Source organism: Mustela erminea, chromosome 13 (assembly GCF_009829155.1).
Source record: "Mustela erminea isolate mMusErm1 chromosome 13, mMusErm1.Pri, whole genome shotgun sequence".
NCBI lineage: Eukaryota > Metazoa > Chordata > Mammalia > Carnivora > Mustelidae > Mustela > Mustela erminea.
In genome coordinates this window covers 68,079,393-68,092,889 of record NC_045626.1, presented here as the reverse complement: position 1 = coordinate 68,092,889, position 13,497 = coordinate 68,079,393, and the positions used below count along the sequence as shown (strand labels likewise).

The window sequence follows — 13,497 nt, the reverse complement described above, 5'->3', positions numbered from 1 at the left end:
AGACATAAGCTAATGATTTCCAGGAAATTCACAAAAATATTTACAACAGACATTTGTGGCTCACCTCCCCTCAACCATTAGGAAATATTTCTATTTTCCTTGAGGTCAATAAAGTGAGGTTGGGAGGTCACTGTTTTATAGATGAGGAGGTCACTACATGAGGCCGAATTGGAAGAGGCATTCTTTCTAAGTGATAATCTCTGGAAACAGAAAGCAAGAATAAGGTAGGGTAATCTACTAGGTGAACTATAAAAAATTTTTTTAGACCAAATCCTCCTAGTTTACACACACATATAGAGTCAGCTCCCTGGCTTTCTAAATTGACTGTTTCTTTATTGACACAAAGGAATAACAAAAGCTAAAAATCAGGTCTGTAGTCATCTCATATGATAAAATTACCAATTTCTTTCTCCCTTTTGAAATTACCTCCCTTTTTAAACATAGCAAACTCAAAAAGTGAAAAAAAATCAATAAAATTATCCTTTGCTTAATAAATATTTAGTGGCTCAGAGTTCAGGCAAAATAGCCATGGACAAAGACAGCCACTGCCAGGAGGAGAATGGCATTGACATTCACTATAGTTCTCCATAAAGGCTTCTCAGATGTGTCTCTCAGCTTCTTTTTCTGGGCTTCTTCCTCCTCTTTGCTCAGTTTGTGGCCTGTCTTCTGCAAACCACAGAATAAGTCAAAAGCTTTCCTGAGGCATCCCCGGGGTTCCTCAAGATTATCTGAAACAAACAAACAAAAAAAGGACAAACAAATGATCACAGAACATGGGAAATAAAACCTCTGTAAATGTAGTACAGATGACTGTAATGAATGATTACAGCCACTTTTAAGTGTTAGAAGAATCCTTGAGAAAAACATAGATAACTTGATTATATAAAAAGAGAAAACTTGCATTGCATAAAGTTCAATAAAGTCAAAACAAGTGACAAACTGGAGAAAAACATTTGCATCTTATACCATGAAGGGTTTAATATTCTTAATATACAATGGACTTTAAAAATAAAGAAGACTTCCATTAACTCCATGTAGACACATATGCATACATAGATAAATAGTTATTAAATTCACTCAAAAAAGAGAAATTTGAAAAGATAAAGATGTGACTATATCTATTTATCTATCATTTATCTATCTATAGAGATATATATATAATGCAATATTACTCAACCATCAAAAAGAATGAAATCTTGCCATTTGCAATGACTTGGATGGAGCTACAGTGTATTATGCTAAGTGAAATAAGTCAGTCAGAGAAATAGAAATATGACATGATTTCACTCAGATGTGGAATTTAAGAAACAAGACAGATGAACATGGGGGAAAGGAAAAAAAAGAGAAGGAAGCAAACTATAAGAGGCTCAACCATAGAGAACAAACTGAAGGTTGTTGGAGGGGTGGTGGGTGGGGGATGGCCTGAATGGGTGATGAGTATTAAGGTATTAATTAAGTATTAACACTTGTTATGTTGAGCACTGAGTGTTATATGTAAGTGATGAGTCACTAAATTCTACACCAGAAATCAGTATTACACTATATGTTGACTAACTATAATTTATTAATTTTTAAACTAATAAATTTAGGTTTTTAATTTATATAATAAACACACTCTCTCTTAAACAAACAGATAAATAAACAAATAAATAAATAAATCACACTCTTAAATAAACAATTATTATTTATTAATAATTTATACACTAAATAAATTTATTTATTATTAAAGATCTTATTTATGAATTTGATAGAGAGAAAGAGAACATAAGCAGGAAGAGCAGCAGGCAGAGGGAGGGGGAGAATCAGACTTCCCATTGAGCAAAGAGCCTGATGTGGGGCTCTACCCTAAGACCCTGAGATCATCACCTAAGCCAAAGGCAGATGCTAGGCAGATGCTTTACTGACTGAGCCACCCAAGTACCCTAGAATTTATTAATTTTTAAAAAAGATTTTATTTAATTATTTTAAAAAGAGAGAAAGTGCAAGTGGGAAGGGCAGAAGGAGAGAGAGAGAATTTTAAGCAGATGCTGCACTGAGCACAGAGCTCCACAGCGGGCTCAATCTCATAACACTGAGATCATGACCTGAGTCAAAATCAAGAGTTGAACAATTAACTGACTGTACCACCCAGCCACCCTGACTAACTAGGATTTAAATAAAAACATGAAACAACAAAAAAATAGAACTTTGAAATAAAATGATACTGAGATACCACTACTAATCTGTCAGTGACAAAAATTTTAAAATTTCACAATATACTATATTAGTTTGTGTGGAAGCAGGTACTCCCACACATTGGTGCTAGGAAACCATGACTCAACTCTTATGGATGGGAATTTGGTAGTGTACAGCAAAATTGCTTAGTTATTAACCCTTTGACCCAAAACTTCAACTTCTCAAAATCTATCCCAAAGGTAAACTGGTAAAAATACAAAAAGCTCTAAGTACAAGGTTATTTGTTCTTGCATTAGAAAATTTAGAACATAAAAAAAATTTAGAACATAATTCTAAATTCAAATGTCTTTGAAAAACCATAATGAAGGTAAGACTATTCTTGTAAACAAATGGTAAAGAAAATTCTACAAATTAAAAGCTGTGAAATGTAGCAAAGCATTACTTTGAGGAAAATGCCTAGCTTTACTTACTTACGTTATAAAAGAAGGGAGCCTGAAAATTAATAAAATAATATTAAATTTAAATTAGAAAAAATAGGGACACCTGGGTATTTATTTTGTTAAGTATCTACCTTCCATTCAGGTCATAATCTCAGGGTCTTGGGATCAAGCCTTGCATCAGCATCAGGCTCTCTCAGCAGGAAATCTGCTTCTCCTTCTCCCTCTGCTCCATTCCCCACTCATACTCTCTCTCTCAGATGCTCTTTTTCTCTCTCTCAAATAAATAAATACAGTCTTAAAAAATAAATTAGAAAAAATAACAACAGAACAAATCCAAATAATGTAAATGGAAGGGTAGGCAAAAGAGAAAAGAAGGTAATAAAATAGAAAAGAAGGATAACAATAGAGAATAATAACAAAACCCAAAATTAGTTTTTTAAGAAAAGTAAAATAGGGGGAATTGAGTGGCTCAGTCAGTTAAGAGTCCAGCTCTTGATTGTGGCTCAGGTCATGATCTCAGGGTCATGAGATCAAGCCCTACATAGGTCTCCCTGCTCAGCTGGGAGTCTGCTTGTCTCCTTCTTCCTTTGCCCCTCCCCCTGCTCACACACTCTCTCTTAAATAAACAATTTTTTTAAAGAAATGTAATGATGTATGGTGTATACATGGCGACTAACATAATATAATAAAAAAAGTAAAAGAAAAGTAAAATAGTCAATCCTTTATTAAGATTTATCAAGAAAAAAGAGAACTCACAAAAAATTATATTGAGTCAAAAGGAAGGCATAGCTACAGAGGTAATAGAGATGGAAAAGCCAATAAATAGTATAAATAGCTTTATGTCAATATATTTAAAATAGGTACTAAATGGATGCAATCCTAGAAAATATAATTTTCCCAAACTGATTAACCAAGAAATGAAACATCTAAATACCTCTATAGCCTCTCCTTTTCTCTCTTACACACACACACACACACACACACACACACGCACACATTCACTAGGCCTAATGCCTAATGGTATAATTAGCAAAATACCAAAGTTTCAATGCAGAAATCATTTCAATCTTATTGAAATATTTCTAATTCATTCTATAGAACACTGTGATTTTAATATAATCAGACAAAGTATAAAAAGGGAAAACTATACAAGATAGTATAACTCAGGAACACTAATATAAAAATCTAAAAGGAGTAGAAGACATTTATCCTCCCCTAGATTTGAGGAATATAGCCAAGCCAAATGAAACAATTACGTATAGTTCAAGACAACATTTCCTGAAGTGCTAAACTTTGTCAATGGTTTTAAAAATGCCAGGTATATCTTCCACTCTGATTTGTTTCTTACTGAAACAAAACAGGATTTTCTAGAACATATCTCAGCTAATTGAACATAACAATAATAATAAAAAGAAACAAATTCACTTTACAACAAAGGCACATCACTTCCAGAACCAGATTAATACAATGGTTGTCATTCTAACCACACAATCAAAATAAAAAACCAAAGCAGACTTTCAAAAAAACAAAACAAAACAAAAACAAAAACAAAAACAAACAGGTAAACAAAGATCCACAGGGATGTTTGTTGAAGTTTCCTTGAAGGAAATGAGATTAGAACCTAGTTTCAAAGGATAACTTTTTTCTCTTAGAGAGGAGAGGTAAAAATATTCTAAAGAGCTTGGTATATGTGGGGGAAAAGTGAAGAAATCTGGTTGGCTGGAGTGCAGGGTATATTGAAGAGAATAGTGAGAAACAATTTTGGAGAAAAAGGTGGGACTAGATGCTAGGTACACCTAATCATGATCAATCAAGTTTGATTGGTTGAACATTTAATACGTGACCAGGAACAGGAGATACTGGAATTGATTTTCACCTCAGAGCTAGAACACAGATCCATGGATGGATGATGGATGAATCAACAGACAGACTGATAGATAGGCAGATTAATGGGGATATTTTATTTGTAAAGATTTGTCTTGTCTTGTTTTGTTTTGGGGTGGTAAGATTTTAAAGTTTCAGTTTGCCATAAACCTAATAGCTTTTTCAGAAACTGAATTTACTGGTATTAAAAAATAAAGCAAGCATAAGTAATTCAGGTACATAGAGTTTCCACATGAAAACCAAATGTAAACCAGGTATTACATTCATCAACATCACCATCAGCTTCTTCATGTCTTATCTCTTCTGGATCTAAATCAATTCGTTCCTCTGTACTGTTCCGAAGAGCCCAGCATAGGCGATACAGCTGCATAGAAACCAAAGACAAGCACATTAGTGATGGGAAAATCTTTACAATAATATGATGGTACATTTGTTTATTGTGTAGTGCAAAAAAAATCAAATGGCACTTAATAGTGTATGTAACAAAAAAAGGTCTTCTACCACACTAATTCACAAAAACACACTAACCATTTAAAATTGTTTGTTTTTAACTCTTCCAGTAGTTCTTAAACACTTTTAAGTAATATGCTTAAAATTCTTACTTCTGGGTTTATAATTTTATAAAAGTCAAAGGTTTATCTAACTTAACCCCTGCTTCACTCATTGTCCTTATCATTCAGCTGTTATTAGCTGCATAATTATTACTTTCAGTTTGTCTAGTGGTTACTCTTGTAACTTGTAAAATATCTTCTTTTTTTAAAGAAAGATTTTATTTATTTATCTGAGGAGAGAGAGCGATCATGGGCAGGGATAAGAACAGAGAGAGAAGCAGACTCCCTGGCCAGCATAGAGCAGACTTGGGGTTCAATTCCAGGACTTTGAGAATTCCATCACCTGAGCTGAAGTCAGATGCTTAACTGATTGAGCCATTCAGGTGTCCCTAAAATATCTTCTTAAGCTTCATTTTTAGATTTATCATGTTTAGGTAGTATCTATGTACTGCTATTAAGTTCTGATAACAATTTATGCTCTTACACATCCATTTCCCAGCCAACCTCCAAACTTTTGTCAACTGTGTCATTATTTTAAAGATGTTATAAGCTTAATAGAATTTTAATTATTTTCTGCAAATGTGATTAATACTTTCATGCTTTATATGTTGATTAGAATTTGAAAACAAATAGCTATTTATATTATTATATAACTTTTTTTAGTGCCATAGATTCAAGACATGTGCTTGGACACAATGAATAAATATCAGCTCTAAGTCATTCCAAGGAAATGGTTCCAAATGTCAAATGGGTTTCAAAATTATAACCTATCATATGTTCTAAGTCATGCTTCATTTTAATTGGCTTCATATTTAGCTCATGACTTTCTTGTACAGATTTACCAGGATTTGTAATTGGCTTTTTTGTTTGTTGTTGGCATAGCGGGCACATGCACCTTACCACTAAGATTCCTAAATATAGCTTCATAAGATTTTTTTAAATCGTAACACTTCTTAAACAATATCTACTTTCTTTACTGAAACTCTTTATTGAATTTTTAACTTGGACAAGGCAATTTGTAGTCTTCCCAAGGTAAAAAAAATTATCATTCTGAAATTTCTGTCTCTGTTAGGTTAGGTCTACAACACTCCTCATGCCTTCCTCTGAAATGACTATTGATTTTTATCAGTTGATTTTGAAAATTCAAACCACACAGTGTATTTATGAATCTGAAACATAAATTAGATAAAGGGTCTCATTGAACCTTCAGACACATATTTTCTAAAAATTATAATAAATTGTAGTTATTTTTATTGCCATAAAAGAGCTTAATATTTATATATTTTTGAAAACCAGCATGTTTTTTAGTGTCTTTTTCACTCAATTCCCAATATTCAACATAAATATTTAGTTACGACTTCTGGTGACATGTCTTAGGTAAAGTAGTTTGAGCCATTCTGTACTTCAGGTTTCTTCCACAATTAATATTTACTACTTTCCAAGGAAATATGCAAATAAATATTACTTCAAAGATTGATTAATGCAAAATAAATGTAATAAATTTAAAAAATATTAGTATATAAGCAATATATCTTTTAAAATGAGTATTTTTAATTTTTTTTTACCTTTAAAATTTTTTTTTATTTATTTTTAAAATTTCTTTTCAGGGGGTGCCTGGGTGGCTCAGTGGTTTAAACCTCTGCCTTCAGCTCAGGTCGTGATCCCAGGGTCCTGGGATTGAGCCCCACATCAGGCTCTCTGCTCAGCAGGGAGCCTGCTTACCCCTCTCTCTCTGCCTGCCTCTCTGCCTACTTGTGACCTCTATCTGATAAGTAAATAAATAAAATCTTAAAAAAAAAAAAGGAATCTCCACACTTTTCCAAAGTGGCTGCACCAACTTGCATTCCCACCAACAGTGTAAGAGGGTTCCCCTTTCTCCACATCCTCTCCAACACTTGTTGTTTCCTGTCTTGTTAATTTTGGCCATTCTAATTGGTGTAAGGTGGTATCTCAATGTGGTTTTGATTTGAATCTTCCTGATGGCTAGTGACGATGAACAGTTTTTCATGTGTCTGTTAGCCATTTGTATGCAAAACAGATAATCATGTCAAAAAATGGGCAGAAGACATGAACAGACATTTCTCCAAAAAAAAAAAAAAATACCCAAACAAACAAGCAAAAAAAACCAGACTAATATTTTCTGGTCTTCTATAGTGTCTTCCCCAGAGATACCTTTTACTGAGAATTTCTGGTGTATATGTTTTAAGGTATTCTGTCTATGCTTAGACAAACTTATATATGTGTATTTTGTTTTCAAAAAGTGGTATTATATAATAGTATATATTTCTGCAAGTGTTTTTCCCCCTTAACCATATCGTGGGCATTTAAAAAAGCAAATAATAGAGCTTCTCAAGTTCTTGAAAAAGCAAATAATAGAGCTTCTCAAGTTCTTCTCAAGTTCAGTGTTCTATTGTGTATCCATTCCACTAGTGAGAGAAATCCGAGTTTTCTTCATCTTTTTTCTACCAAAAGCCTTTGGTAGAGAAAAATCATTATACATATTATTTTTCCTGCTTGTGCAAGTATTTCTACACAATAAGCTCCTAGAAACGTGGCTGTTGGTTCATAGGGTATGAGAATTTTAATTGATAAATACTGCCCAATTATCTTCCTACAAATTACAAAATTCATACATTCACCAACAATTTTGGAGAGTGGACATTTCCCAACATCCTTACCAAAACTTGACATATTAATATTAAACATTTATGCTAATTTGAAAGGCATCTCATTGTTCTATTTTTCTTTTTCCTGACAACTGGTACCTGCTTTTTTTTTTTTTTTAAATAAAAAATCTGTGTCAGTGTTTGTGTTGCATATGAAATTCTACTTGTTAGCCAAATAGTACCAGCTCAGATGAGAGCTCTGCTTTGAAGACTTTTCCAAACTCTCAGGCAACACTAATTAGTCTCTTCTTGGTATCCTAAAATAAAGATGAAGATTTACCTCCCTAATGCATTGTGAAGTTTTTTTGAGGTTGAAGCCCATTTCCCAATTCCCTGGAAGGCAAAGAACTCTTATTTTAAAATAAGCATGTATCTACTACTCATTACTCACATGTACATCTGGAATGGGTTTTGTTAGCAGGGAAATTCCCAAGATGACCAGCACAGAAACAAAAAAGAGAATGATGGCAAAGTACAGATAGTGCACTTCACAGATGATGTTGGGACAGTCACTAGTAGCCAAACAACTACTTGTTCCATAGACAAATTCTGCAATCATGCGAACGAGGCCAATCACAAGTCCAGTGACTAGACCCCAGAAGGCCCCCTGCAAAGAAAATAAGAATAAAATCAGAATATTTAGAAAAGATGAGAAGCTCATTTGAATAGATCATATTTATTATCCTACCTGCTTTCTTCACTAAGAATCAATAATGATCCAGCAATTGCACTATTGGGCATTTACCACAAAGATACAGATGTAGTAAAAAGAATGGCTACATGCACCTCAATGTTAATAGCAACAAGGTCTACAAGAGCCAAACTGAAAAGAGCTGAGATGCCCTTCAACAGACAAATGGATAAAGAAGTGATGGTCCATATATACAGTGGAATATTACTCAGCCAACAGAAAGGATGAATACCCAACATTTGCATCAGCATAGAAGGAACTGGAGCACTTCACATTAAAAAAATCTCTTTTAATTCTCACAAGAATTCTATCAGTTAGGCACTATGATGATCTTTGTTCTACCCAGAAACAAAATGGTTTGCTTAAGATCACAATGATATAAAATGGTAGAGCCAAGATTGGGTCCTGTCAGTCTTACTTCAAAACTTGTGTTCCTCATCATCATGTCCTGTATGTATAATATTTTGTGAGAAATGTAAAGACTGTACTATAAGTGTGCCCTATATATTTACAAACTTCAGTGAGAATGAGGAATTGTAACTGACTATGATTGTAATTGAGATGGGCTTTGAGTTGTATAAACAGGGTGGAAAGAATGCATTTTTCTACCAGTGAAAGAAATAATTTTCTCACTCTAGTTTGAAAGAAGTTTTCTGATTTTTACTTACTTGTTCATTAACTCTTTTACAGAAGATGGCAAGCAGGAAGACAGCTGCAATAGGAGGCCCAAGGTAGCTAGAAATTGCTTCTATATAATGGAACAGTTGTCCATTTTGAGATACTTGCACTAATGGGACCCACAAAATGCTGATGACAATTAATAGAATGATAAATAGCCTGGGGAGAAAACAAAATGATTTAAATATTAAACAAAAGTATTATGGGTACTTCTATTGTGCTTTTTTTCTTGAATTCATTCTTGTGGTCATTCACTGATTTTCCAAATAAAATCAAACTCCCAGGGGCACCTGGGTGGCTCAGTCATTAAGTGTCTACTCAGGTCATAATCTCAGGGTGCTGGGATTGAGCCCCACATCGGGCTCTCTGCTCAGCGGAGAGGCTGCTTTTTCCTTTCCTACTCTCCCTGCTTGTGTTCCCTCTCTCACTATGTCTCTCTCTGTCAAATAAATAAAAATCTTAAAAAAAATCAAACTCCTTGACCTCACATTAAGCCATGCCATGTTTAATGACCATTGGTTAGCAAAATGCCAATAAAAAAATTTCTTGTCTATAATTAGTAAAAGCAGCTTCAACTATAAGGTTAAACATCCATTCATAACAGTTCAAATGTCACCAACTTGTTAATAATTCTCTAACACAATTTATTTAATATATCAATTAGAAAAAAAATCACAGTATTTCTATGAGTAAGTAATTATTTGTATGATAAAGAAAGTGATTTCCATTTTAATCTTTTTTCCTAGCTTGAGGAAAACTAAGTCAGGCTTCCCAGGTTAATTAAAATATCCTTTATTCCAAAATGCTGAGTGAATTGGCCAGAAATGTTAATTTGTGTGTTTTACTACTTGAGTACATTGGCAGGTAGAAAGAATTGGTTAAAATATTGCTAAAAACTGCTTAGAGGTTCCTGGGGTCCAGGGAGAATGACTAAGGTTAAACTCCACAGTATTCTGTGCTTATTGTATAAATAAATGAACAATTTATTGGACTTTCATTACTTCTCTGTGCTCACCAGAAATAGAGCTGTGGGGGAGACAAGAGGGACAAGCATTTGGGCAAGAGACTGAGGCACAAGTGTCTCACTGAAGCTTTGCCAAACTTATGCAACCTTGCAATAATTAAATATGATAAACCATGGAAAGTCTGAACATGATTCCTAGATAATAAACTTTAATGAACAAATAATGCCCACTACCCTCATTCTCCTTGTTATCATCATTGGGAAGCAAATAATGTACCTACCTTGCTCTCTTATCTTCAGTAGTTTTCCATCATATGTGGAATAAAATCCAAAGTCTTGTTACAGCTTATATGGTCCTACATAATTTCACCTCTAGTTACCTTTTAGACCTTGGTTCTTATCATGCTTCTACTTGCTCATCATGTGCCAACCCCACCCCTGCTGTCCTTAAATACACTGCACACATGACTGTAGTAAGAATTCAACACTTACTATTCCATTCCCACAAAGCCACTGGGTTTACTCCCACACTTCCGTCAGGGCTTCCCTCAAATGCCACCTCCTCAGGGAAGACACCCTGAACAGCTATCTTGAGTGGTTAATCCTGCTTTAATTTTTTTCCCTAGCACTCTCTGTCATTAGACATAGAATATGTTTATTAATTGTCTATCTTCCCAACAAAGGCATAAATTCTACAAAGCAGGAAATTATTTTTCATGTATATGTCCTTTTTTATATTTGTATTCTGGGACCTAGGAGGCATTTAATAAGAGAGAGAGAAAAATTCATTAATTTATTATTGAAACTTAAAAAGTATTCATACCCGAGATCATATGCCTATTAGTGGACTTCTGCTTCTTGGGCTTACTGAATTCAGGTCTTAACACTTTCTCTACCAAAAAACATAGATCCCTTACTGTTCTTCTTCTATAGCATTTTTCCAGAGTCAAAACCTGGACCAAGTGACTCCTTGGAATTTTCCCTGGAAGTGCTTAATTTACTAAGCAATTTTTACTGTGTTCAGTAAACCACTATCTGTTATATATGTAGTCAATTTCTCTTGATGCCCCATTTCTTTATTTTTTAACATCTTAATTTTTTTTCAGTGTTCCAAGATTGTTTATGCACCATATCCAGTGCTCCATGAAATACATGCCCTCCTTAATACCCAACACCAGGCTCACCCCCTACCCCATAGTTCATAGTCTCTCATGCTTCATCATCCTCTCCAATTTCTCCCAATTCAATTTTCCTTTCCATCTCCTAATATCCTCCATGTTATTCCTTATGCTCCACAAGTAAGTGAAACCATATGATAATTGACTTTCTCTGCTTGACTTATTTCACTCAGCATAATCTCCTCCAGTCCTGTCCATGTTGATTCAAAAGGTGGGTATTCATCCTTTCTGATGGCTGCATAATGTTCCATTGTATATATGGACCATATCTTCTTTATCTATTTGTCTGTGGAAGGGCATCTTGGCTCTTTCCACATTTTAGTAATCATGGCCATTGCTGCTATGAAATTGAGGTACATATGGCCCTTCTTTTCAGTACATCTGTATCTTTGGGTGGCAAAAATTTAACAAGACAGGAAACAACAAGCGTTGGAGAGGATGTGGAGAAAGGGGAACATTCTTACACTGTCGGTGGGAATGCAAGTTGGTGCAGACACTTTGGAAAATAGTGTATAGATTCCTTAAAAGGGGGTGGGAGGTTGGGTGAGTCTAGTGGTGGGTATTGTGGAGGGCACGTATTGTATGGAGCCCTGGGTGTGGTGCATAAACAATGAATTCTGGAACACTGAAAAGGAATTTAAAAAAAAAAAGTAAAGAATTAAAAATAAAGCTACCCTATAACAACCCATTTCTTAATGAATGCAGTTGATAAACCGCCCTGTAGTAGTGAGTGGATGACAATTTGGATTGCTTCATGAGATGTACATGGAATCTTCTAGAGACAATGTATTAGCCTATGGGAGTAGGTGGGAAATTTATACCCCATGAAAAACACTAGAGTTTAATGAAGATGTAAGTGGAAGAGAGTGTGATGAGAGGAAGAAATAAGAGACAATCAGAGAGGCATTTGAAAGTCTGAGAAAGCAACTATTTCATTTAAAAGTATGGTCCCAAGTTTTGTATCTGGAAAGAGATAAAGTTGGGTTAAACGTCCTCTTAATGTACCTTCCCCATTCTAGAATTCTATGATTTATTTCACTGAAACCAAAGATGAGAAGGCTCTAGTTCACTTTTATTTCTGCATTTTTCCAGAGAAATTTTAGACAAAAATCCGGATGCTCTCACCGTCCTGCTATAAGAAGCTCTTTCTCTGATGCCCGTTTCCTAATCTTGGTGTAGAGGTCCATGGTAAAGAGGGTGCTGGCACTGTGGAAGATGGAGGTCAGGGAGCTCATGAGAGAGGCCAACATGACTGACATCATCAGACCTCGCAGTCCTAGGGCCAGATGAGAGTGCAAACATTAGCTAGAAATGAGACTCCATGATTAATGAGGACCTTGCCAAACCAGAGAGTTGTTGAAAAGTGTCACCTGGAACATTTACTAACTGATGCTTCTGTCAATCTATATAATCATGTGGCATTTCATGCATATTTCCTGGTGATTTTAGAATAATCCAGTATATAATTTTAGTTATAAATATAAATTTAGAGATAATTTGCTGGAACTTAAATTTTGGAGAGAGGAAACAGTGTTGGGCCATCTTTCTTTGGGCGAGAACCTCTTGGTTTCCTGAAGACTTAGGGAACTGGAGAGGGAATACAATAGTAGGTAGTTCTGTTGAAGTTTTTGGTGGGAAAAGCAAGTAATTTTGAGATATTATGGTCACTTCATCCTCCAATTCTTTCTGCTTATGAGTAATGCCCCTAAAACTCCTAGGACCAAGTTGGAATGAGGTGGATGGGTGATGTCATTTGTGGGTGGTGCTCCCGTCCTCCTGACAATGCTTATGTGTGTCAGGAAGGAGAAAGATCATAGAAGTGTTAGCTAACTTTTGATGGACCTAAGGTACAAGAGCACCTGCATATTCTGCTTTGCTTCTGACCAACCCAGATCACCTTTTAGTATCCTAGTAATTTACTTCGTTTTCACATGTGTAATTTATTTTCTATCTCATGAAACTACAATGCAAGTTCCAACATATATGGGATTTTGTGCCTATTTCACTGATGTTTTCTAACCATCAGGGCACTATCTGGCACATAATAGGCACTAAATAAATAGTTGTAAATTGCATAGTTTGGGGTCTATTATTTGGGTATAATTGGTCTAAAGAAAGCAGGATAAATAGTTAACTTCTAGTTTTCTGAATTTATAATTTTATGTCTATGCAACTCCTTTTAAAAAAGATTTTATTTATTTATTTGAAAAAGAGAGTGAGAGAGAGTGAGTGAGAGACAGTGAGACTCCCCGCTGATCCTTGGACTTCAG

At 34.8% G+C, this 13,497-nt stretch overlaps 1 protein-coding gene across 1 annotated transcript in view; it reads right to left on the bottom strand.

Annotated features, from left to right (window-relative positions):
- Positions 1 to 326: 326 nt before the first annotated feature.
- LOC116572281 (solute carrier family 5 member 4-like) overlaps positions 327 to 13,497 on the bottom strand; it is a 57,266-nt gene continuing 44,095 nt past the window's right edge. Inside the window, 5 exon segments of the mRNA XM_032311155.1 lie at positions 327 to 728; positions 4,761 to 4,863; positions 8,108 to 8,323; positions 9,076 to 9,244; positions 12,353 to 12,503. Of these exon segments, the coding sequence (XP_032167046.1) occupies positions 514 to 728; positions 4,761 to 4,863; positions 8,108 to 8,323; positions 9,076 to 9,244; positions 12,353 to 12,503 (854 nt within the window). The 3' untranslated portion in view covers positions 327 to 513.